This window comes from Sycon ciliatum, chromosome 7, assembly GCF_964019385.1.
Source record: "Sycon ciliatum chromosome 7, ocSycCili1.1, whole genome shotgun sequence".
Classification (NCBI taxonomy): domain Eukaryota; kingdom Metazoa; phylum Porifera; class Calcarea; order Leucosolenida; family Sycettidae; genus Sycon; species Sycon ciliatum.
In genome coordinates this window covers 17,445,957-17,471,376 of record NC_088649.1, presented here as the reverse complement: position 1 = coordinate 17,471,376, position 25,420 = coordinate 17,445,957, and the positions used below count along the sequence as shown (strand labels likewise).

General features: G+C 47.3%; 1 protein-coding gene across 1 annotated transcript in view; it reads left to right on the top strand.

Moving 5' to 3' along the window:
- Window positions 1-25,420, top strand: part of LOC135821125 (uncharacterized) — a 62,438-nt gene that overhangs the window by 25,860 nt on the left and 11,158 nt on the right. The window contains exons 9-14 of the mRNA XM_065334190.1: window positions 8,344-8,418; window positions 9,540-9,611; window positions 15,088-15,153; window positions 17,280-17,407; window positions 23,210-23,332; window positions 23,923-24,233. Of these exons, the coding sequence (XP_065190262.1) occupies window positions 8,344-8,418; window positions 9,540-9,611; window positions 15,088-15,153; window positions 17,280-17,407; window positions 23,210-23,332; window positions 23,923-24,233 (775 nt within the window). The remainder of the gene's footprint in view (window positions 1-8,343; window positions 8,419-9,539; window positions 9,612-15,087; window positions 15,154-17,279; window positions 17,408-23,209; window positions 23,333-23,922; window positions 24,234-25,420) is intronic.

Sequence of the window (25,420 nt, the reverse complement as noted above, 5' to 3'; positions counted from 1 at the left end):
GTTTTACCTGTAGTTTTCCCTGAGCAGTGATTCTGCTAAGTACTATTTTCCCTTCTCCCTTTTCACTTCCCTTTCGTCTCATCCACCCTTCCAGGAAACTCCCCCGATAAGTATCCATTTACTTTTGGAGAATCCTTCAAATAAAGTCTAAATGTAATGTAAATGTTGAAATCCAGGTTGAATCCGACAACAGCTGGCGCCCTGTACCAATACCGATCAGTATGGGTTTTTTTAGGCCTTGACAGATTATGCTAGCATATTTTTTCGCATAATTCCTACCAAAATCGAATAATCGCATAATTCGTGGCAAATTGCATACGAATCGCAGAAAATTGGAATATTCCGCCTGTTCGCATCAAATTCCATACAGTTGTACATGTTCTACAAGTACAAGTAGATGCACCTGGAAGTCGTAGGTTTACGACTCCCTTGAGAACATGTCCAGTCCACTACAATCAGTGACGGTCGTAGCTAGGTCGGACGGTGCGTTGACCCCGTTGAACTTTTGCTACTACAGTACAACGCCCTCTACAAAAAATTCTCCTGTTATTTTGCACAGAACCATTATACATTATGTAGCAGGATATATGTGAGCATAATGCGGCATAATTATTATGATAACTTTGAGCATGAAAATAGCATAATTCTGCAATTTTTTCAGCAATGCGAAAAGCATAATTTCACGAAAATATTAGCATAATCTGTCAAGGCCTAGTTTTTTTAGTTGCACACACCCAGCAGTAGTTGTCCGAATTGCAGGGCATCAAGAGTCGTGAAAGGCCCGGGGCACCTAATTCAGATATTAACCCTTTCCGTGCTGACCCCTTTTACTCCAGCAAACTGCCATTCCAGGGCACTGAGGCTGCGTTTATACGGAGACGAAACGAAACGAAACGGAACGAAACGGAACGAAAACGGGCTGGCCTCGAATCGTTTTCAAACCGTTTACACGAGAACGGCAAATCGTTTTGAACCGTTCACACGAAAACGGAAAACGGGCGAGCAGGCTGAAGTTAGTACGTGCTGGCTTGGCGCAAGGGCGGGAAGTAACACGTTAGTTGGAGTTGGTACGCGCTGGTGGTCGCAAAGGTCAGGTATTTCCCGCGAAATATAGTCCCGCGCGGAATGGTTGCCATGACCGCTCTCCGTTTCCAATCGTTTTCACTGTTTTCACCGTTTACACGAGAACGAAAACGTTTTGAAAACGTTTTGAAAACGTTTCAAAACACTTTGAAGTGCGTTTCCATTTCGTTCCGTTTAGGTATCGTTTTCGGGCGTTGTCGTGTAAACGATAGTAGTAAACGCAACGATTTCGTTCCATTTAGGTCCTACTTCGTTGTCGTGTAAACGCAAATCGTTTTCAATCGTTGTCGTGTAAACGCAGCCTGACTCTCCTGGTGTCGTTTTCGCGCACAGGTTCGAACGAATTTTCTCTCGATTCAGTTCACCTTGATGGATTTTCGTCATCCTGGGCTTGTTGAAAAGATCAGGACCAAGCGAATCCATCCTGGTAGCTCTCCTCTCAATATGCACAGAGGTGCAACTTCTATGTCCTCTTGAAACTACTTCACGATGCCTCGGAAAGGCACAGCAACTCGATCTCACATTCTTTTTCGATTTCTTCTTCCAGTTCAGCCGATTTTCACGATTCAAACTGCGCTGCAAAGCTGTGATCCACATGCTCCCGCTAGTGTCCATTACGCATGCGCGGCGCCAAAGGGAAATCCCCTGGCACGCAACAGAAAACTGCGAATGCATGAACAAAAAAAATCACGATCGCTCAGTGCCGTGAATTCTGTGTTCACACCGTCGCCGCTCCGTCAATCTTTCTCCTATCGCGAAGAACTTTATATTGCTAGAAAGCTGGGCTCAATACCTTTCCAACGGTGTATCGATTGTTGCGATAGACTTATTTTTGACGGAGTTACGAAAGTTTGTACACTCATATATGCGCTGTGATGTACTGCGCAAATCTCATGACGTCCATAGACGTCATTAGTAAGGGTGGCCACATCATGTGAATTATTTTGTCCAAAATTGAAATTCAAAAAGCGCAAAAAACAGTCAAAATGTTTTAAGAAAATTCAAAAAATCCCCCAAAATGCAGAAAAAAATCGATCCGTTGCCATGGTTTTTACAGTACTCGTACCCAATAGTTCCAAAAAAAAGCAAAAAATTAAAATAAATCCACAAACTGCTTTTATCATGTGTGTCTGTGTGATTCCAAATTCGGGGATGGGTGTCAAAAGATCAAAGGTCAAAGGTGTGTATTTGAAAGTACTGTTTTCACATGTCAAACTTGGTAATATAATGAGCAGCACATGTACTCTCCAGATGTGACAGCACTGTCGTTCTCCAAAAACGGCCAAAATTCAATCCTGATGGGGCCAAAATTCCAAAAAAATTCAAAGTGCGAAAATCCAACCAAAATTCAAAAATTATTGAAAACATTTTGTGGACAAGCCTTGTCATTAGTCGTTTGGCGTACAGCGCGCATGACGTCTATAGACGTCATTAGCACGGAAAGGGTTAATATGCACTCTTTGATTGAATTTCACCTAGAGCAGCTGCACAGCTACCTGTGCTCGAAACATCATATTTTGTTTTGTTTGCTTTCGATGTTTTTAGTTCGTTGCCTCAACAGTATAATCCATATACATGTATGTACATGAGTTTAACTTAATTAAAGAGGGTCCAACAGGAACAAAGCAACTGAGGGTCATCAGAAAGGGAGTGAAAGAGGACAAGACGCGTAGACTCGTACAGAATGGCTTTTAAAGGTTAGGAAAGTACTGCATGACGTCCAGGGTGCATCGAAATGCGGCATCCAACAGTACGTTTCAGTTCGTGAGGGCGACATGCTACCCGTAAATGACCATGCGTCTTCAATTTGGGTGCCAGACCATCAAACAACACAGTACAGAAATGAAAATTGGCACATAGACTCGTTATAAAATACGAAATGGGCTAAAAAATGTTTTTTTATGATCACGAGGTTGATCTTTGATTCTTTCACACAGGAACATGAAACTATGGGCCAAAACCGAAATCTGAAATTAATAGTGTGCAAGCCAGAATGTCAGTGGAATGTGTAACATGAACAGTCAACTAATCACAGTTTCATGGCTTCATATTTTAGCACAACCTGAACCAAACAAAAGCTAAGGACGATGCAAAGAGAGAATGTCAAAAAGAAGACGAACACTATGAAGTTCAAATGGTTTTGAACACTCATACCACCAAATATACAACTTTCAACAACTCGTGACTACATAATTTTTGTTTTGAAAAGGCGGCGACGTGACAAATGTTTTCTTTAAAGGATGGAAATCAACAGAAACAGCTGAAGATTCAATTCACGAAGGTTTTATTGAGAAGTCACGAACAAAACAATTCTAGAGAAAGTGGTGTGGCCATTTTAGTTTTAACACGCATAATTATCATATATCGCATATCCCTGATTGGACGAGTTGCACTTTGTGTACGTAGCTCTGGCCTAGCACATGTACGTGGCATCCAGTTGTCATGGAAAGAAAGAACCCCCAGCCCAGGCTTAGGCCCAACGCTAGCGCGCAAAATCGTGCTGGTACGGGATACTAGAGCTACATGTACATGTACGTGGAGGAGAGGCCTAGCTACGCAGATCTACGTGCCTAGCGCCTGGGACGTGCTCACAGCGGCAATAATAACGAATTCCACGTATAAATTAAAAACAAATTGTTGACAATAGGCAACACACAAAAGCTATAATTCAGTGTTGGTTCGTCCGATTGGGTTAATCGTTCGTGGAAAGAAACTTAAATTCACATGCTTTCAGTTGATACCACACATGCCACTGATATGTAAACTAGCGGTGGTTGGCTATAAAAACCCTGCAATCGCCACGCAAAGTGGCCATTGGCTACCCCAGCCATGTATTGCTTGGAATAAAAATAAATAAATAAAACTTCGCCTTTTTCGAAATTTACGGGTAGTTTTCCGCAACCTTCATGTACATGTAATGCCAAAGTCATAGTTCGTTACAAGCAGGATAAACGGTGCTGAATTATTTGCACAGTTGAACTTACCTGTATCTGTGCTGGTGGTTTCAAATTCTGTGCTGGGCCTTTCACGTGTTATGTCGCTTTAGCGCTTGCACCCGAATGCATCAGAGAAGTGTATAGGAAATGGGAGAGCCAAGTGACTACATGCAATGGAAAGTCACAGAGCAAAGCTGCATGCATACCCGCATATTCTCACAATACCGCCCAAGGATGATTGGGGTACACCAGTGTGCTGGTTTCGATCAACTGGTGAAGCGTTTGGCGTTGCAAACAGCCAAAGTGATCGCTCACGACTGAGCCGCAGCAGTACCCGCGACCGGGTGCAAAGTTCCCTGATCGACGTTGCAAACAGCCAACCAGGGTAAAGCAATTGGCGTTGCAAACGGCCAAAGCAATCGCTCATGCTTGAGCGGCATTAGTACCCGCGACCGGGTGCAATGACTACTGTTTGGCGTCGCAAACAGCCGACCAATAGTATGCAATTTTAAGCAGAGATAGGAGCAGCAAAGCAACCAGTTGAAGGAAGCTGTTCCCAAAAAAAACAGCACACGGCACCCCAGCAAGCGTTCACCACCAATGCACGAGAGCTAAGAACAAATGATTAAGGCACGAGATGGATAAAGGTAGGCATGCAGATGGATGAAATCCAACGCAGGTTCTCAACACGGCAATTTAGCAATGGCAATCGGTACCTGTATGTCAAGGCTATATTACATCGACTGGAATGGCAGAACTGCTCGGTCTGGTTGTGCTTGAGCAGCTGGGGCGAGACGCCGGAATTCTTCCATGCGGAAACGAGACAGCGAATCAGCAATGCAGTTAGACTGGCCAGCAATGTGAGCAGCAGTGACGGTGAAATTGAAGCGGGCGCACACAAAGAACAGCTCGCTGATCAGGGTCATCACTGGCGGTGACTTGGATGTGCCGGAGCGGATGCAATCTACCACAGCCTTGTTGTCACAGTGCATTGTGATACGAAGCTGGCGCCATTCCTTGCCCCACGTGCAGCACGCTGTGACCAACGCGTAGAGCTCCTTCCACTCAATGCTGTGAGCGAGTTGCTCAGGCGACCAGGTCCCTTGAAGCCAGTGGCCGCTGTTGAATGCGCCCCAGCCCAGGGTGCCACTGGCATCAGTGAGCAGCTCCAAGTCTGGAGATGGTGTCCAATCTGGGAACAGGAAGAATGATTTTCCGTTCCATTGTTCCAGGAGCCGTAGCCACCATTGGATATCTTCCTGGAGCTCAGTAGTCAGACTGATGCGGTAGTGAGGCTGCTGGTAGCGACTGCAAATAGACCACAGGCGCCACATAAATGTCCGGCCGGGTACGATGACTCCTGCAGCGAAGGAGAGTTTCCCCAGAAGAGATTCGAGTTCGCGCTGAGACATGGTGAGGTTGATGCTCGCTGCAGTCAACAGGCGCTTGACGTCAGCCAATTTGTCGTCAGGGAGCCGGGCTTCCATCTTCTCACAATCCAGGATAATGCCCAGGAATGTCAGGGTACGAGACGGGCCTTCCACCATCGCAGGCGCGAGCGGGACTCCGGGGTATGAGAATGCACAAAGAAGAATGGCCAGCTGCCGATTCGCCACCGCCTGGCCCACGCGCACGCACAAGTAGTTGTCCAGGAAATGCAGCAAATTAGGGATGGAGAATTCGTGGTACATTATCCATTCGATGGTGGCTGCCATGGCATCAAATACCACCGGGCTAGAGCGGAGCCCAAATGGCAAGACACGTCGTAGTAGTACTTCCCCTGCCACAGGATGCCGAGGAGATGCCAATCCTGTGGGCGGACAGGTATTTGACGAAAAGCGCTCTTCACATCGAGTTTAGAGAGATAGACAGGAGACGGGGAGGACAAAATGATATTAATGGCTTCATCAATGCTGATGTACTGCAAAGAGAAAGGCTCGGCAGGGATCCCATCGTTAACGCTGGAGCCGGCAGGGCTGGACAGGTGGTGTATCAAGCGTAGCTTGCCATTCTTTTTCGGAACGGCGCCAATGCCAGAGCAGTACATAAAATATTTTAATGTGAATGGGGGCGAATCAAATGGGCCAGCCGTGTAGCCGGCGTTGCAGGAAGCGGTGAGCTGTGCAAGCACAAATGCAGAGTGCTGGAATGCTGATGAGAGGTTGGACGAGTGCTGGTTAGTTATGCGGTTGGCGGTAAAGCCAATGTCAAAGCCGCAGCGGAGGCCGTTTATAACATACGAAGCCAATGAACTGTCAGGGTGGTTACGGAACAGTGATTCGAAGCGAGAAACAGAGAGGAGTGTGTGGACAGCAGGACATGCGCTTGTGAAATCAGTAGAACGTGAAGTGCAGGGAGAAATATGTACAATCGCGGGAGCTGCAGCGAAAGCAGCAGAGTTACTGGCGCCTACCGCACTTAGATCCGTTGTGATTCTTGAATCCCCAGTGGTTGGAGACATGGGAGTACTTGCACGTGCTGAGACTGCAACGCCCAGCGTTGAAGTTGCGGCAGATCAGTTGGCCATTAGACAACGTATGGACTCCATTGAAGGCTTGGTGGTTGTTAAGTAGGGGTGGTTGTTACGTTGGGGACGAAAGGGACACTGGCCGCCTCCGGGATGGACGAGGTGGCAGGACTCACATGTGGGCCTTGATCGGCTAGTCACGGACATTTGCCACAGATTGATGTCAATGACATCAAAGCGCTTGCCTGGCTGAGCAGAAATGGCAGAGTGGAACTGGGTGTCGTACGACAGCCAAGCCTCCGGATAGTATTGCCTGTTGGCAGCAACAATGGTGGCTTGGTATGAGAGCATCTCCTGTAGGCGGGACGGGTTGGCAGAACACACGACATTCATGAAGAGAGTCCATGCCTATGTCGGCAAGTCGTGGACGCGTCGACAAACGGGCTGGGCAGCTCCACCTTCCACCACCTCCAGAAACTGGCCGCCACTGCTGAACTGCAGCTGAAGCTGGCGTGGGGCAGAATACGAGGTGGCAATAGTATCGGGCAGCAGCTGGGTGAAATCTACAAAGTCCCCCTTCAATATTTTCTCTCGTATAGTCTGGGGAACGGAGAGATTACCAGCGTTGGAAGACTCCGCCAAAGGCTGAGTTCCAGATCCAGGGGCAGTGATGGTGGCCAGCATTGGTCGCCTCGATCGCCTCCGACAAGGCAACGGTGACGGCGGAATGTACTTCCTGCCGCACAAACTGGCGCAAATCGTCATTCCTGCTCCGGTCCGGGATCTGGGGAGTCGGAGAAGCTGCTGCAACGCTCTCCAGATCCTGCTCTTGCTCGTGCCCGTGCCACAAGGATGGCGTAGCCGACGGGGATCGAGATTCCCGTGCCGCCGAGCTCGACGTGTCCTGGATACGGAGTAGCAAACGGGCAAGAAGCTGGGGCTTTCGGTTCCTCTCGAATTCAGCCCACGGCCTTCCAGCTCGGCCCGCAAGTCCGACACGTTCATACGCCGTGCTTCAGAGGTAGACAACATGTTTGTCGTGCAGTAAATGGCTGCGAGGAATCTACAAGGACTAGGAGTCTGAATATATAATTATATTCTCTGGCAAACAAATTCCGGTTGCTGCTCAGCGACACTGCATGCATGCAAAGGAAAGCGCAAGCCAAAGTCAGCGCAGCAAGAGCTACCCAAGGCGATTTGGGCGCACATTTGGGCGTGCATGCGCAGCAGTTGAGTGCACGTGTAAAGCCAGCTCATTCGCATAATTATATCTAGCATGAGATAGAGAGCAGCGCATCGGTCTTATCGCTAACTAGGGTTGGCCCAAAAGCTAACCCAACATGATATGTATAAAAGGAGGTGCCATCGCCTGTTTGTCGCCCTTGGCGGATTATGCTCGGTAAATTGCTTGCTTTCCATTACACCCAAATCATGCCAGTGATTACTAGTATGCTACGAGATGCTGGAATTTTGCCAATGATGGTGCTATATTGTACCCTTGCACTCTTGTTGCACTTTGCAACGTTACTACGAATCTGGCACCATGACAGCACGGCTTTTGAAAGGGGTAACATTCACCAGCTTCTTTCCTGTAAAATGCCGAAATATGTCTAGAGCATTAATTTAATCTACAGCCAGCATCGTAAGGTTAACTTATGCCGACCGTCTGCCGTCTGGTCTCCTAAGTCCTCATTTTGCCAGGGCATAATTTTTTTAGACAAAGTCCGAAGATTATGCCAGCAATCATGCCAGCATGATCCGCCAAGGACCACCTGTTTGTGTGGCAACATTTTAATGAAATTCAACAACAGTTTCCAACAACTAATGTGTCCGCTTGCACTCTGTTCACCCCTGCAGGAAGTTGGATGGAAACGCTATTCAGCACCTCCCTGTGAACATGTTCCCACAGTCGCCGCCAAGGTTGTGGGAAGTGTAAGTAGACAAGCGTGTCTTTACTTCTTTTCATTGTGCTTTACCATGGTTACCGCGGTAGCCACTAGGCTTCGGCGCATTATGCTCGCGACATCATGCAATTATGCTTTTTAAATTGCACCCTATTGTACACGTATTGAACACGCATATTTATTCTCGGAGACCCTCTTGATTTAGGCTTCAGCCTTTGGGGAATCCCTCAAATATCAATAATAATAATGCTTTCATGGATTGCAGGCAGGCATAGTGGGATGGTCTAAGACCATGATTGAGAAACAGAGGGTACCAGGTTCAAGTCCTGCTTGGAAGCGGAAGGATTTTTTCCAGCCGTGCTGCGACCCACAGTTAATTGGGAACTCGTGGCCTGGCACGAGGGAAACATGGATGCATGCATCCATGTTTCCCTCGTGCCATGCAGTGAATGGGATTTCGGTCTTTGACCACTTTGTGGTGGGTCTGATCTACTCACCTCCCACCGTTTAGGAGCTGCATCTGCGCCTTGATCCAAGAGGGTGGTGGCGTTCCTGCGGATGCGGAAAACTGGGCCTTTGGCCGAGTCTCACGCGAACCGTGAATTTTTTTTTTTTTTTTCATGGATTCTCGCATTGTGCTCGCAAAATCCTGATAGTATGCTTTGGCACACGAGGATACAGACATGTAATCAGTATTCATGTTGTACTTTTGGAGCCTCAAAGTTCGGAAAATGTGTCTCTTTTCCGTACTTGCAAGTGGCCATAAGAACTAGTCTTTCTCCAGATCGGCTGGCCGAAATATTCGCCGAAAACGTGTGTGTGTGTGGTGTGTGTATGAGTGTGTGTGTGTATATGCATGTGTGCAAATATTCGCCGAAAATGTGTGTGTGTTTATGTGTGTGTGGTGTGTGTATGAGTGTGTGTGTGTATGTGCATGTGTGCGTGTGTGCGTGCGTGTGTGCGGGTGTGGGTGTGTGCATGGGTGGGTGTGCTTGCTTGTTTACTTGCTTGTGAGTTGGTTTGTGTGTGTAAATATGCTTGTGTTCGCGTGTGTTGTGTGGATGTGGGTGTGGGCGTTGCGTGTGTGGGTATGTTCCCGTTACTATGTGCACGCACGAATATGCGCTTTTCTGGTTCACTTATCTCCAGGACATTCAAGGAAAACTGGATCTCTTCTCTTGATTTTGGACTTTTCAGCGGTCTAGCATCCGTAGGCAAACTGTAAGCGCTGAGGGCAGTGAAGGTTTCAACAATATTATGACATGCTGCCTAGAGCTTGAGCAAGGGATACTTACACAACTAATAGGTATCATCAAGGGGTTATGTACTCTTGGTATCATGCTTAATAATGACCTCGGGTAAAACTCGCGAATAGCGACATTAAAATCTTCAGACGTAGTCGACTGCATACGTTCAGCCACATGAGTACCGCCAACTCGGGAATAGCGACATATTACTTTAGCGGTCTCCTGTAGAAACCCAGTCTCGCAAACTCCAAGAGGCCTTCGAAGATACAATATACAAGCGTATTTTCCACTAGAATCACATGTCTAAGGGTGGTGCTTATAATGGAGGACTATTGTGTTAATGTTCATGCATGTACGACCCCGCACATTATCACATACACACATGCTGTGGCATAAGTCCCTCTTAATATCTGAGAAAAAATGTGTAAAAAGAGACAAAAAACACCTGAGAACGAGTTATGCAGCAACTAGTTAAACTTTTGAGTTAATTAAACAAATTGTGCCAAAAAGTACAACAGTGCCCTCACAATCACGGCACCTTTTGAGAAACTTTGCAATTATTTCTGCTACCAACCTCGGTTTATGTACTCGTGGTGCTAACAAGAGTCTATATTCCCCCAGAGTACGCAAATAAGATGGGTAATTCGGGGTTGTGGGACCGCGTGATCCGTGGTGCACGTCATTTTTTTGGGTCACTTGCGTCATTCCGTCTACGCGGTCCACCACAAACACACTTCCCCTACTCATGACGTCCCACTATGACGTGCAACACGGATTTCGCCGTCCCAGATCTGATCAGTGAAGGAATTATTTGCGCAATCTGGGAGATTATTATCTACTCTTAAGGGGGCACATCACCCAAAAATTTCATATGGCATTCAATTGACCGTAACTTTGGTGTTTCTCAGTGGATTTGAGTGAAATTTTGACCACACACTCCTGCCACTATGCTGGCCCTCAGGACATGATTTACAAGTTCTTGCGCCTCACTGACAGGCTTTCCAGGCCGGAAAAACTCAAATTTCCGGCATAGTGCTACGGCGTGCGAGCCACCCAGGAGCCAAACAAATGCATTTACATTTTTTTCACATTTTCGTGCCCATTCTGTCCGTGCGCGGGACCCAAACCTAAAACAAGTCCAGAAGCAGCCATGGGTGGTGGGGTAGGGCCCCTCAACGTGGCCCTGGAATCTGTCACAACGGAACGAGTGGGCGTTCTCTCGCGGACTCCCACAGACCCAAGTCAATTTTTGAATTTTTTTAGGTTTAGCACGTGCTACGAGGTCGTACCTTTGATACAACATCCAGTGCTGGGACCTCCACAGCAAGCCATTTCCACAGCGCTGCACACCAAATCCAGGATGCCCTCAGAAACCGGCAAAGACTGCCACTCACGTTTCACTACTGCCTAGTACTGAATCCCACCTGACTTCTTGACACGACTCAAACTTGCCAAAGTCACTAAATCAACGTCAACTACAATAATCAAGCCACATATCTGCAACGTCACGAGGGTGCTGGCAAAAGTCCTGCTGCACGGCGGCGGGCTTTGCCCGCCGCCGTGCAGCCCAATACGTGGTTTTTTAACGTGATTTTTTGGACTTTTTGGACTTGGGGCAAAATTCTGCACACTTTCGCGTGTTTCCATAATACGACAAGTTGCCCACGGTCTGCTCACATTCAAATACAGTGCTGCCAACAAATGACAGCATGCAACAAAAAAATCTTTCCTCGCAAGGGCACATTTTCGGCCATAACTCTTGAACGGCTGGTCAGATAGGGACACAGTTTTCAGAGAATTTGCAGCTATTCATGCTCTTTCAACTGACGTAGCACTCAATATGAATTTACAAATTCGATTTTTCAGCGAATTTTGGGTGATGTGCCCCCTTAAGGGGGCACATCACCCAAAAATTTCATATGGCATTCAATTGACCGTAACTTTGGTGTTTCTCAGTGGATTTGAGTGAAATTTTGACCACACACTCCTGCCACTATGCTGGCCCTCAGGACATGATTTACAAGTTCTTGCGCCTCACTGACAGGCTTTCCAGGCCGGAAAAACTCAAATTTCCGGCATAGTGCTACGGCGTGCGAGCCACCCAGGAGCCAAACAAATGCATTTACATTTTTTTCACATTTTCGTGCCCATTCTGTCCGTGCGCGGGACCCAAACCTAAAACAAGTCCAGAAGCAGCCATGGGTGGTGGGGTAGGGCCCCTCAACGTGGCCCTGGAATCTGTCACAACGGAACGGGTGGGCGTTCTCTCGCGGACTCCCACAGACCCAAGTCAATTTTTGAATTTTTTTAGGTTTAGCACGTGCTACGAGGTCGTACCTTTGATACAACATCCAGTGCTGGGACCTCCACAGCAAGCCATTTCCACAGCGCTGCACACCAAATCCAGGATGCCCTCAGAAACCGGCAAAGACTGCCACTCACGTTTCACTACTGCCTAGTACTGAATCCCACCTGACTTCTTGACACGACTCAAACTTGCCAAAGTCACTAAATCAACGTCAACTACAATAATCAAGCCACATATCTGCAACGTCACGAGGGTGCTGGCAAAAGTCCTGCTGCACGGCGGCGGGCTTTGCCCGCCGCCGTGCAGCCCAATACGTGGTTTTTTAACGTGATTTTTTGGACTTTTTTGGACTTGGGGCAAAATTCTGCACACTTTTGCGTGTTTCCATAATACGACAAGTTGCGCACGGTCTGCTCACATTCAAATACAGTGCTGCCAACAAATGACAGCATGCAACAAAAAAATCTTTCCTCGCAAGGGCACATTTTCGGCCATAACTCTTGAACGGCTGGTCAGATAGGGACACAGTTTTCAGAGAATTTGCAGCTATTCATGCTCTTTCAACTGACGTAGCACTCAATATGAATTTACAAATTCGATTTTTCAGCGAATTTTGGGTGATGTGCCCCCTTAAGGGGGCAGCCTACCCATACATTTCATATGGCATTCAATTGACCGTAACTTTGGTGTTTCTCAGTGGATTTGAGTGAAATTTTGACCACACACTCCTGCCACTATGCTGGCCCTCAGGACATGATTTACAAGTTCTTGCGCCTCACTGACAGGCTTTCCAGGCCGGAAAAACTCAAATTTCCGGCATAGTGCTACGGCGTGCGAGCCACCCAGGAGCCAAACAAATGCATTTACATTTTTTTCACATTTTCGTGCCCATTCTGTCCGTGCGCGGGACCCAAACCTAAAACAAGTCCAGAAGCAGCCATGGGTGGTGGGGTAGGGCCCCTCAACGTGGCCCTGGAATCTGTCACAACGGAACGGGTGGGCGTTCTCTCGCGGACTCCCACAGACCCAAGTCAATTTTTGAATTTTTTTAGGTTTAGCACGTGCTACGAGGTCGTACCTTTGATACAACATCCAGTGCTGGGACCTCCACAGCAAGCCATTTCCACAGCGCTGCACACCAAATCCAGGATGCCCTCAGAAACCGGCAAAGACTGCCACTCACGTTTCACTACTGCCTAGTACTGAATCCCACCTGACTTCTTGACACGACTCAAACTTGCCAAAGTCACTAAATCAACGTCAACTACAATAATCAAGCCACATATCTGCAACGTCACGAGGGTGCTGGCAAAAGTCCTGCTGCACGGCGGCGGGCTTTGCCCGCCGCCGTGCAGCCCAATACGTGGTTTTTTAACGTGATTTTTTGGACTTTTTTGGACTTGGGGCAAAATTCTGCACACTTTTGCGTGTTTCCATAATACGACAAGTTGCGCACGGTCTGCTCACATTCAAATACAGTGCTGCCAACAAATGACAGCATGCAACAAAAAAATCTTTCCTCGCAAGGGCACATTTTCGGCCATAACTCTTGAACGGCTGGTCAGATAGGGACACAGTTTTCAGAGAATTTGCAGCTATTCATGCTCTTTCAACTGACGTAGCACTCAATATGAATTTACAAATTCGATTTTTCAGCGAATTTTGGGTGATGTGCCCCCTTAAGGGGGCAGCCTACCCATACATTTCATATGGCATTCAATTGACCGTAACTTTGGTGTTTCTCAGTGGATTTGAGTGAAATTTTGACCACACACTCCTGCCACTATGCTGGCCCTCAGGACATGATTTACAAGTTCTTGCGCCTCACTGACAGGCTTTCCAGGCCGGAAAAACTCAAATTTCCGGCATAGTGCCACGGTGTGCGAGCCACCCAAGAGCCAAACAAATGCATTTACAATTTTTCTCACATTTTCGTGCCCATTCTGTCCGTGCGCGGGACCCAAACCTAAAACAAGTCCAGAAGCAGCCATGGGTGGTGGGGTAGGGCCCCTCAACGTGGCCCTGGAATCTGTCACAACGGAACGAGTGGGCGTTCTCTCACAGACTCCCACAGACCCAAGTCAATTTTTGATTTTTTTTAGGTTTAGCACGTGCTACAAGGTCGTACCTTTGATGCAACATCCAGTGCTGGGACCTCCACAGCAAGCCATTTCCACAGCGCTGCACACCAAATCCAGGATGCCCTCAGAAACCGGCAAAGACTACCACTCACGTTTCACTACTGCCTAGTAGTGACTACTAGTACTGAATCCTACCTGACTTCTTGACACGACTCAAACTTGCCAAAGTCACAAAATCAACGTCAACTACAATAATCAAGCCACATAATTATCTGCAACGTCACGAGGGTGCTGGCAAAAGTCCTGCTACACGGCGGCGGGCGAGCCCAATACGTGGTTTTTAACGTGATTTTTGGACTTTTTTGGACAATTCTGCACACTTTCGCGTGTTTCCATGATACGACAAGTTGCGCACGGTCTGCTCACATTCAAATACAGTGCTGCCAACAAATGACAGCGTGCAACAAAAAAATCTTTCCTTGCAAGGGCACATTTTCGGCCATAACTCTTGAACGGCCGGTCAGATCGGGACACAATTTTCAGAGAATTTGCAGCTATTCATGCTCTTTCAACTGACGTAGCACTCAGTATGAATTTACAAATTCCATTTTTCAGCGAATTTTGGGTAGTCTGCCCCCTTAGGATCTTGGTGCTACTGGTATGATAGAGATGGCATAACTCCTCTGTTGCCTCCTTTCTCTTTCCCCTGGGCATAATCTAGCCAATCCCTGTCTACGCCAAATCGAAAGAACAGTAAAACCTGTCTAAAACAACCGCTCATGGAACCTTCGAAATGTGGTCTCTGGTTTGGTTTGGTTTATATTTTTTAACTTCGTTGCCTCAACAGTACAGAGTACAAATATCAAGAGGTTACCAGGTGGTTTCCTTATCCAGGGTCGTTGGACTGGAAATAGCATCCCTTGGTTTCAGTGGTCTTCTTGGACAGGTGGTCGCCTTATCCGAGTGGTCGCCTTGACAGGTTTTACTGTAGAACGTGTTGTCGGCGGTGCTATGGCAGTCATTGCATAATCTTTCAATGTCTCCTGATTGTTATCTTCCAGGGATCTTTCAAACAACCACATCCGCACCATTCCACACAACGTTTTCAATGGACTGGGGAGCTCATGGTAAGCGCTGCGAGCTAAAGACGTGGAGGTTTGCGTGTGGGCTCGTGTTTCATGTGTGTAAGTGTGTGTGTGTTTTAATACAGTGAAACCTGTCTAAGACTACCGTTCAAGGGACCTTCAATATGTGGTCTCTGTCATCAGGTGGTCGCCTTATCCAGGCCAGGACCACTTGACTGCAAATAGCATCCCTTAGTCCTGGTTGCAGTGGTCTTCTAGGACAGGTGGTCGCCTTATCCGAGTGGTCGCCTTGACAGGTTTTGCTGTATTATAATTATGTGTGCATGGGTGAGTGGGTGGGTGTGTATAGGTACGGTTTTATTTGAATTCGCAGAACCAAACGGGCGGTGTCGCAAAATTACATGGAAGGGAATGTATGCGATGTGTGTACGTCTATGTGAGTGTGTGTGTGTGTGTGTGTGTGTGTGTGTGTGTGTGTGTGCCGTGGTTGTGTGTATGTGTGTGTCTGTTTGTGTTTGTGTGTGTGTGTGTGTCTTAAGTTTGTGTGTGTGGTGTGGTGTGTGTGTGTGCGTGTGTGCGTGTGTGTGTGTGCGTGTGTGTGTGTGTGTGTGTGTGTGTGTGTGTGTGTGTGTGTGTGTGTGTGTGTGTGTGTGTGTGTGTGTGTGTGTGGTGCATGGTACATGGTGTGTGTGTGTGTCGTAAAAGTCACTTCAAAATAGCTGTATGGTGTAGACCAGGCTGAATAGTGACGGTCAATTCTTCCTGCCTTGCAAGCTGTTGAATGGTGCAATCCCAGCACAAGTTGCTATGGCTTCTGCCTTAGCATTGCTATCATCGCCTCCGGCGATGGGCGTCAAAGGTCAAAGGTGTGTCGTGCCAGGTGTGTGTACGTGTGTGTGTGTACATGTATATGCGAGTGTGTATGACTGTGTGTGTACACACACACACCTCCTCACCTCCTCAGACTTGCCCATCGCGAAAGCGATGATAGCGAACAGCTATGTTAGACATAGCAACTTGTGCTGGGATTACACCATTCAACAGCTTGCAAGGCTGATGAATTGACCGCCACTAATTTTAGCCTGGTATCCACCACACAGCTGATTGAAGCGGCTTTTTATGGCCAGTGAATCCCTATTTCTCATTTTTTTCATTTCTTCCATTTTTTCTTTTTACACACACACACACCACACCACATACTCCGGCATACACTGGCTGTTGGTAACCACCCAGGAGAATGAAAGAAGACACACACACACACACACACACACACACACACGCACGCACACACACACACACACACATACACACGCACACAAACACACACACACAGATGCACACTTGTACTTGTTCTGCATGGTCTTGATCACTGACAAAACTAGTGAAGCGGCTTTCTCGGAAGAGGGGAGTTCAATGGGCTATTGGACCTTCTAACGGTCGATGCCCCTGATGCAGCTTGGTACATTTATCATCGTCACATCCTCTTCTAACCAACAGCTATTCCATTATATTTGTTCCACATGCAAAGCTTCCGCATAAATCATAAAATTAATAGTTGTGAATATGCAAGAAAGCATTGTTCCAATACGTTAGCTTTGTTCCATGTTAGGTGCGTTACTCTCCATACTGCCGATACTGAAACCTCTTGGTCGGTGGAGTGCCTGCAGCCTCGGCTGAATGGCTACGTTCTGTCAGTGTGCCGACTACCGTTCAATTTCTACATGTAGTCCTCAAAAAATCATACTCCCTACTCTCTGTTTCTCTACTCATTTCTCTCTGTATCTCTCTCTCTCTCCCCCTCTCTCTCTCCCCCCCCCTCTCTCTCTCTCTCTCTCTCTCTCTCTCTCCATCTCTTTCTCTACTCATTTCTCTCTGTATCTCTCTCTCTCCCTCTCTCTCTCTCTCTCTCTCTCTCTCTCTCTCTCTCTCCCTCTCTCTCTCCCTATCTCTATCTATCTATCTCTATCTATCTATCTATCTATCTATCTCTCCCTCTGTATCTCTATCGTCTCCGCTTACTCTCTTTCCTTTGTTTGCGTGCCTGGTTGCTATGTGCTTTTCAAGTAAATAACAAGAAGCAGAAGACAGACATATCTTGTTGTTGCTGGTCTCCAAATTCTGAGAGACATAACGTTAATAGTATTTTCCTTGCCCTCTGTTCCTTCCAGCACTGTTTACTTGACCGGCAACCCGTTGATTCACGACCATAGACTTTGCTCGGCCTTCACCTACCCCGGTCGCCACTACACGTTTTCTGTGGACCCGGTTATTCAAGCAAATTTCCGCGGGATGGCTAGTGAGTTTCACATCGCCAAAATGGTGTTGCACACCTGGAACCTGGTGGCCTGGCCGTTTGGTGATTTTCCTAACACAAGAAATGCCCTCTTCAGTGTAACCAGCAATGCATGTACAGTTCTTTCCCGGGTCTCACTCGATTATAGTCTTCTTATAGAGGTTATGCATATGATTCCAGGGAGGTTTTCTAATGAACACAAGTATACGAGCGTGAGTGGGCATATTTTCTAAATACGTTTGCAGCGTGAGTCGCTAGTGCCAGTGCAGCGCCGCGCGGCAAGTCCGCGACTTCGCCACAGCATCTCAGCTGATGATGGTTCTAGAAATGTGTCCTACCTGTGTTTGTGTGTGTGTCTACACTAACACACACACAGACACACACACACACACATATATGTAGGACTCAGTAACCAGTTAAGGCCCCATGACCAATCACGATCCCCGTGTGACCAGTCAAACAGTCATTAACCCCCCATGACCAGTCACAAATTAGTTTACCAGTCACAATGGCGCATGACCAGTCACAAATCACCATACAGGTACATGTGTAAAGTACACAGTTCGTGACTGCTCGCAGAGTGCTTCGTACTGCAGAATTTGCTGTGGAAACTATAATTCCCTATGAGCAGTCACAGAATACAGTTGTGACCACTATAATTCCATGCGAACAATTACATGCGGAATGTACAGTTGCGACCACTCTTTCTCTGTGAGTAGTCACAGGCAGAATATAGGTATCTCTGTATTACAAGGGAGATTGGAAGCTTTGTCACAACTCTGAGTTTCACGTATTACTACGATCGTCAGGCAACTGATGGCTCCTGAACGGGCAGCCTGAACATAAGGGCGAGTAAGGTGGGAAATTCTGAGGGGTATCATAGGCGACGCGTATCATAGCGCAAGAGTCAGGTGCAGGCGTGAAGTTGCCAAGTCTTCAGACTTGGGGCTATGCAGCAGCAGTTCCAGTGTGAATGACATAGAATAGAGCTGGGGACTTAAATGCCAAATCCACACATGCCCACACCATTACACACACACATACACCCACACTCTCTCTTTTCTCACATACACATACACCCACACGCGCGTAGACGCGCAAACACACGCACACACACACACATACACGCGCACACACACACACACACAAACACACACACACACACACACACATTCTCTACATCTCTCTCTCACACACACACACATTCATTCTCTAAATCACACACACACACATACACACACATACACACACACACACACATCCACGAACGCACACACACACACACACACACACACACACACACACACACTCATTCTCTACATCTCTCTCACAAACACACATTCTCTCTCTCTCTCTCTCTCACACACACACACACACACACACACACACACACACACACACACACACACACACACACACTCATTCTCTACATCTCTCTCACACACACATTCTCTCTCTCTCTCACACACACACACACGCAATCTCTTTCTCACGCATGCACACAAACACACACACAATCACACATGCGTGCGCACACTTACTCACACACCATTGGACCATTGGACGCCCATCGCCGGAGGCGATGATAGCGATGCTACAGCAGAAGCCATAGCAGCTTGTGCTGGGATTGCACAATTCAACAGCTTCGCAAGGCTGAAGAATTGACCGCCACACACACACACACACACACACACACACACACACACCTTGGACCTTGGACGCGCTGCCATATTCTGGCTATGCAGACCCCATGGGGGGTTGAGCAGGTTCGGAACAGTAGGGGCGATGACGGGATAGGTCCTGTGGTCTACTGAAACGCCGACTGCAATAGCAAACGATGCAGAAGGAGCTACTGTCTGTGTTGGTTGCTCTGGCCGAGCCACGGCTGCACTTGTGACGTTTCATGCCTTGGCGCCATAGCACACAGCGGTTGCAGCGGGCGCAGTGGAAGCTGCAGCGTTCGCAGGACATATGTTTGTAACCGGTGACTCAAGTGTGTCAGAAGATGCCTCTGCTGGTGATGTTGCTGGCGAGCACTTGTGTCGGGCAAATCCACCCTTGCTCCGGAACCGTCTGTCGCACTGATTGCAGTGACAGCTTCCTGGCTGTTGGCTTACGGGTAGGGCACGCGTAGCTGTACACTTGTGTCGCTTCCTGTCACTTACACGACTGAAGGAGCGGTGACAAGTTTGGCACACAACCGGTGATGGTCGAGGTCTGTTCTGCTTGTCTGGCAGACAACGGTAAGCCTGGCGCCATTTGGAGCGAGAAGAGGTGGCCACTTCATACCAGTCGTCAAGTGGTTTGACGTCACTCCGAAACACAGTCTCGCCACCTTTTCCGCGGACCATGGGCAGGTCTCTTGTTTGGAAACGACCGAACAGTAGAGCCTTCGGGATGCGCTCATCCTCCATCCTTGCCACATGACCAAGCCACTCAAGGCGACGTCTGCTGAGACGACACTCCATGTCCAAGGTATCTCCCCAGCGCTCCAGAACTTCAACATTAGTTATCCTGTCATTCCATACATCTTGACGACTGATGCCCAGAATGGTGCGGACACAACGGAGATGAAAGACAGACAACGCATGAACATCAGCCTGTAGCGGTACCCAGCATTCGGACCCATAGAGCAGAGTCGACAGCACACAAGCATTGTACACTGACCGTTTGATGGATATTGTCAGTGTTACATCGTGGAATATCGATTTCTTCAGAGCGCCAAACGATTTGGCAGCTTGTGCAATCCGGGATGTGACATCATCATGACATCGGCCGTTGCTGTGTATGTTGGATCCAAGGTAACGAAAAGACGACACATGGGCAATCTCCATAGTTCGAATCGCGAGCGGCTCTAGACCGTCGTTAGAGATGTTGGGGCCAGAGACCATGAACTTGGTTTTGGTGGCACTGACGGTGAGGCCAAACACACACACACACACACACACACACACACATCCACACACACACACACACACACGCACGCACACACACACACACAAATAGGCAGCGGGACTACCAGCTAGATTCACGTGACCAGCGGACAAAGTTATAGCCTATTCATACTACGTTACAATACGCGTCACGTTCTGGAACACGACGTGCTGGCAGACGTCGTTTTCATGCAGGTGCATTCACACAGGCACGTACACGTTACTCGTACAGCTGTGTGTACAGCTTCTTTTGGACACAAACTGCTGGGAACGATAGAACGAAACTCGGTACAGGGGTCTGGATACGTCGTCTACGTTTTCGTATCAGGAATACGATTTTCCCGCCACGTTCCATGTTGTCATGGCTATCCGGACGAAAACGTCACGTACGCCACGTTTCGGGCGTAGTGTGAATGGCCCATTACGGAGGTAGAACTTGTGTTCATGACGACACTTGGACACAAGTATTTCTGTATTATTATTTTTATCTTATTTCAACCAATCCACAAGCCAAGAAGAGATGCGTAAACGGAAGAACCGTAGTCTTGGTGACACTGATCGCAAACATGCTTAATTCCTCCAGGCCATTGAGCACCCAATTCTAAACCTTATCTAACCCAAGTTCTTGTCAAAGCAGCATGCCAGTTCAAGAACATCTCGTCAGACATACATATCGATACATGTCTGGTGCACCCTCACTAACAAGCAGGCATCGGAGGCTGCATTTGCACCAGCAATCGCAAGAAGTTGTAGTGAGTGAATATTTCTATAAAATCAATAATTAGAAGGAAAATACGTAATCTGTCCCCGGGGAAAATCGCGGAAAAAAATCGCAAAAAACGCGTGGAAAAACGCGGCATATGGCATAATTTGCGGTGAATTTGCGGTAAATATGCTGCAAATATGCGGTGAATATTTTATGATGCGGCAAGTTGGCAGTTGATATGAGGCAATTTTCAGTGAGTGTGTAGTGATATCAATCAGTTACAAGTCTCTGGTGTAAGCACTCGTCATATTTGACTATTTGAGTACAAAGCCGTGCACGATGCACGTTGCTGACCGAACAGTGCACTGTGTGTACGTGTAGTGCAACAAAAAAAGTTCAAAAAACGCGGGAAAATCGCGGAAAACCCGGTCTTTTAAAAAATCGCAAAAAACGCGGAAAAAACGCGGCCGCGGAATCGCGATTTTCCCCGGGGACAGCGTAATGGACAAATGAAGGTGTGGAGGATCGCCCAAAAACACTGACAAGGAGACAGTAAACGGTACACAGTACTCGTATGCATATACTTATAATACACGTCATAGCAGCACAACGAGAAAGACCATGTACCATAATGTTACATCAATACATTTTACAGAGATATTTGGGAGTAGGAATGAAGATGTGTTCGAAGCAGTAAACTGCGTAAGGACTACGTTGAGCCAGAATATTGAAATACAGTTTCCTGCAGTCAAAACAAGACACTCACACTTCTCTGGTCTAGTTCGCCATTCTTATCGATAACATGACTTGATTTAATTTCTTACGATGGTTCTTGAGAATGGATCGATGATGTCTTGAATAGATGTCTTCCCTGAACGACTTCAACTGAGAGGCAGTAACAAGCTGGACATTGTTTTTCTGTGGAGGCCACAAAGAAGACAGAGCTACACACACGAAGGTGCTTGATGTACTCAGTACCTTCTCGGAGATGAACTATTTTCATTTCCATCTTCATTATATTTTCGTCTCTGCATCGTCGACGATGTCCACTTCTGACTCCGTAATCTTGTCACTCATCCTCTCCAAAAACACAAAACAAGTGCTGCTTGTACGCTGGATCAGTTGAATATTTTCATTTCCATCTTCATTATATTTTCGTCTCTGCATCGTCGACTATGTCCACTTCTGACTCCGTAATCTTGTCACTCATCCTCTCCAAAAACACAAAACAAGTGCTGCTTGTACGCTGGATCAGTTGAAGTCAGTTTCCGTTCTAGCAAGATCAGCATGCAAACATTTACATGACTGAAAATATTCCGAAATAACTTTTCTGAACGACGAAGTTTGTTCTTCAAATATGATGAATAGCACAATCTACTAGCCAGAACGTCCTCTCAAAAGAGATTCAATCTGAAGCCTGCAAGATTTTCGACCACCCTTCGTTTTGGAAAGGAGTCCACACACACCAGACTCGAGCTACAAGTAAACTACGCGGAGATCGTGAGTTGATCGAAATCTTTCTTGCTCACTTCTGAAACCTGTGAAGGAAAAAGTATCCTGATCGCGTGAATGCCTACAGTTGAGTCGTAATATTTTGACGTGGATCCTGTGACCGTTCACAGAGAAAGTCGCGGCTGTTTGTGTCTGGTCATCGGAATTCAAACTGGTGTGTGACTTTATGACTGCTCTTCGGGGATTTGTGACTGTTTGATTGGTCACGGGGATCGTGATTGGTCATCGAGACGTGACTGCTCACTGAGTCCTACACACATTCACACAGTCATACAAACACACACACACGCGCGCGCGCGTGCGCACACACACACACGCACACACACACACACACACACACACACACGGTAGACGGACGAGCAGTTCAGTAGAGGGATAGTGGTGTAATCCGGGTTTGGGGATGGGCGACTATTCGTCGTACATGACTAAGCTGTAATTTACTGATCTATATTGAAATTCCAAGTTTCCGGTGTCAAAAGAAGCTAGCAGGTTCCACTATTCATGTCCAAAATAAACGATTAGTTGGAAGCCGTGCAGTAAGGACGTTGAGGAAATCTCCCGCCCCAAGTTCACTGCAAATCCATAATATCGGTATTAGCAACGTGCCTTCCGACTCACACACTACAACCCGCTTTTTCTTTCTTTTCTCTCCAGTCACGAACAAATGTAACTGGCCCTGCAATAAATGGAGGCCAGAGCCACCGAATGTTCGGAACTGCCCGAACGCATTCTGCAACGGAACTGTTGGCAATCCGACCTGCTTGCCTCTGGCATTTAGTGAGTAGATTGCTATGATGTACGGCTGAAGATGTTTTCACGTTGCTGTGGCAACAAGCTTTTTCGAAATACTTTTTTTAGTTTGTTTATGTGCATTCCTTAATTAACCGACCTCTCTCTCTCCTATCTCTTTATCGATCGATCTCTCCCTCTCCCTCTCCCTCTCCCTCTCTCTCTCTCTCTCTCTCTCTCTCTCTCTCTCTCTCTCTCTCTCTCTATCTATCTCTCTCTCTCTCTCTCTCTCTCTCTCTCTCTCTGTCTCTCTCTCTCTCTCTCTCTCTCTCACTATCACTCTATCTGGCATATTCTTGCACTTAGGAGTGAATGTTCGTAATTCATATACCGGTACTTGTATTCAGTGTTAGTATCATTCTATTAGCGATAAAAACAGTATCAGTGCAGCAGACATTACCATGGAAGTGAACATGTCTAGAGTGTAATTTAATTAGAAATAACCTGAATGAGACTATTGCCTCTCCGAAGATTGTCTTTTTTTTATTGGGAACACAGCCCTACAAAGAGACATGTGGAGACAAACACAAAATAAGACACCCTCACTTGCTGTTCCTACCTGTTCGCTGTGTGTTCAGATCCCAGCATTGGAGTGTACTATTGCAACGCCACTAGAACGGTGCTGACTATGCATTCCAGCAAGGAAGGCTACTTTTCGGATGCGGTGTCGACCTGCAGGGCGTTCCAAGCCACACCGCCGGACAACGCGCAGTTCGCTAACGGTTGCGTCCAGGCGTTTGCGCAGCAGATCAAGACCAAGCTGGGCATTGCCTATACGCCCGTTGTGTGGCTGAACCTTCACGACCGCGCAGCCAACACGATATACGCAAGCAACCGTTACACATATGTGCCGGGCACTAAGTACTTGTACATCATGTGTGCGCGCGAGGTAAGCAAAACTTCTTCCGCTTTTAGGAGATGACATCATCATAGCTCTTCTTTCACAATAATGACATCATCGACCTGAAGGTTGTCTGTACATGTATTTTCATGTTACTGCATAACTGAGGACTAGGTGCAGCCTAAAGAAAACTCAAGATCCTGATTGACTCCAACTCAGGCAATTGTGCCACGCAAAAACACGAAAGAAACCAGCTGTCGCATAGGATTCGCAGAATTCAACGTGATGAAGCAAACAAAAGAATAGATGAGAAGCTATCGCTTACAGTTCACTCCCAGGATGGGCATTCATTGCTCAGGAACAGTGACAAAGCAGACCGCGTTCGGGAGCATTTTGCAAGCCAGTTCGCTGACCCAGCGACCACCCCAGTGGCTCCACTAACTCCACGCCACCTCAACAACCCGATCACACCTAGTGAAATCTCGAAGGCAGCATCTCGCTTGAGGAATCGCAGGGCATGTGGACCAGACAATGTTCCTGGAGAATTGCTCAAAAATGCCACGGACGAGCTGGGACCGATCATCGCCTCCCTCATTAACACTTGCATCGACAACGGCACTGATATGTCATCCGTCATTGGTACAGGAACGCTAATTCCATTAAACAAACCAAACAAGACCAAGGGCCCAGTCGCTAACATGCGTCCCATCATTCTGTTAAACAACATACGAAAACTCCTCTCTCTGGTCGTACTCAGCCGTATTTCCAGGCAAGTCTCCGGGACGGGTACCTTCGGTCAGTTGAGCTTCGCCAACCACATCGGCACATCGCCCTACTCCCCTTTGTCTTGTTGTCCAGTGTCATTTCAGTTGTCCTCTTCCCCTGATTATTAGTAGGGCTGTGTTTGCTAGTAAAAAAATAAATAAATAAAAAAAACCTTGGCGACACGCAATCAGAGCTGGTCGCAGCACAGCAGATGTAGTGTGGACGCAGAGATATCTCCATGCCAAGGCGATACGGTACCGTTGGGCTTGCCACATCCTCGGCCTAGACATGTCAAAAGCGTTTGATACGATTAACAGAGATAAGCTCCTGAACACCATGAAGAACATTACGGGTCCTGACGAAGTTTGCCTTAAACATTACCTGCTACACAATACAACAATAACGGTCACGATTGGGTCGTCCACATCGCAACCGTTTCGCAGCACGATTGGTACCCCACAAAGGGGATG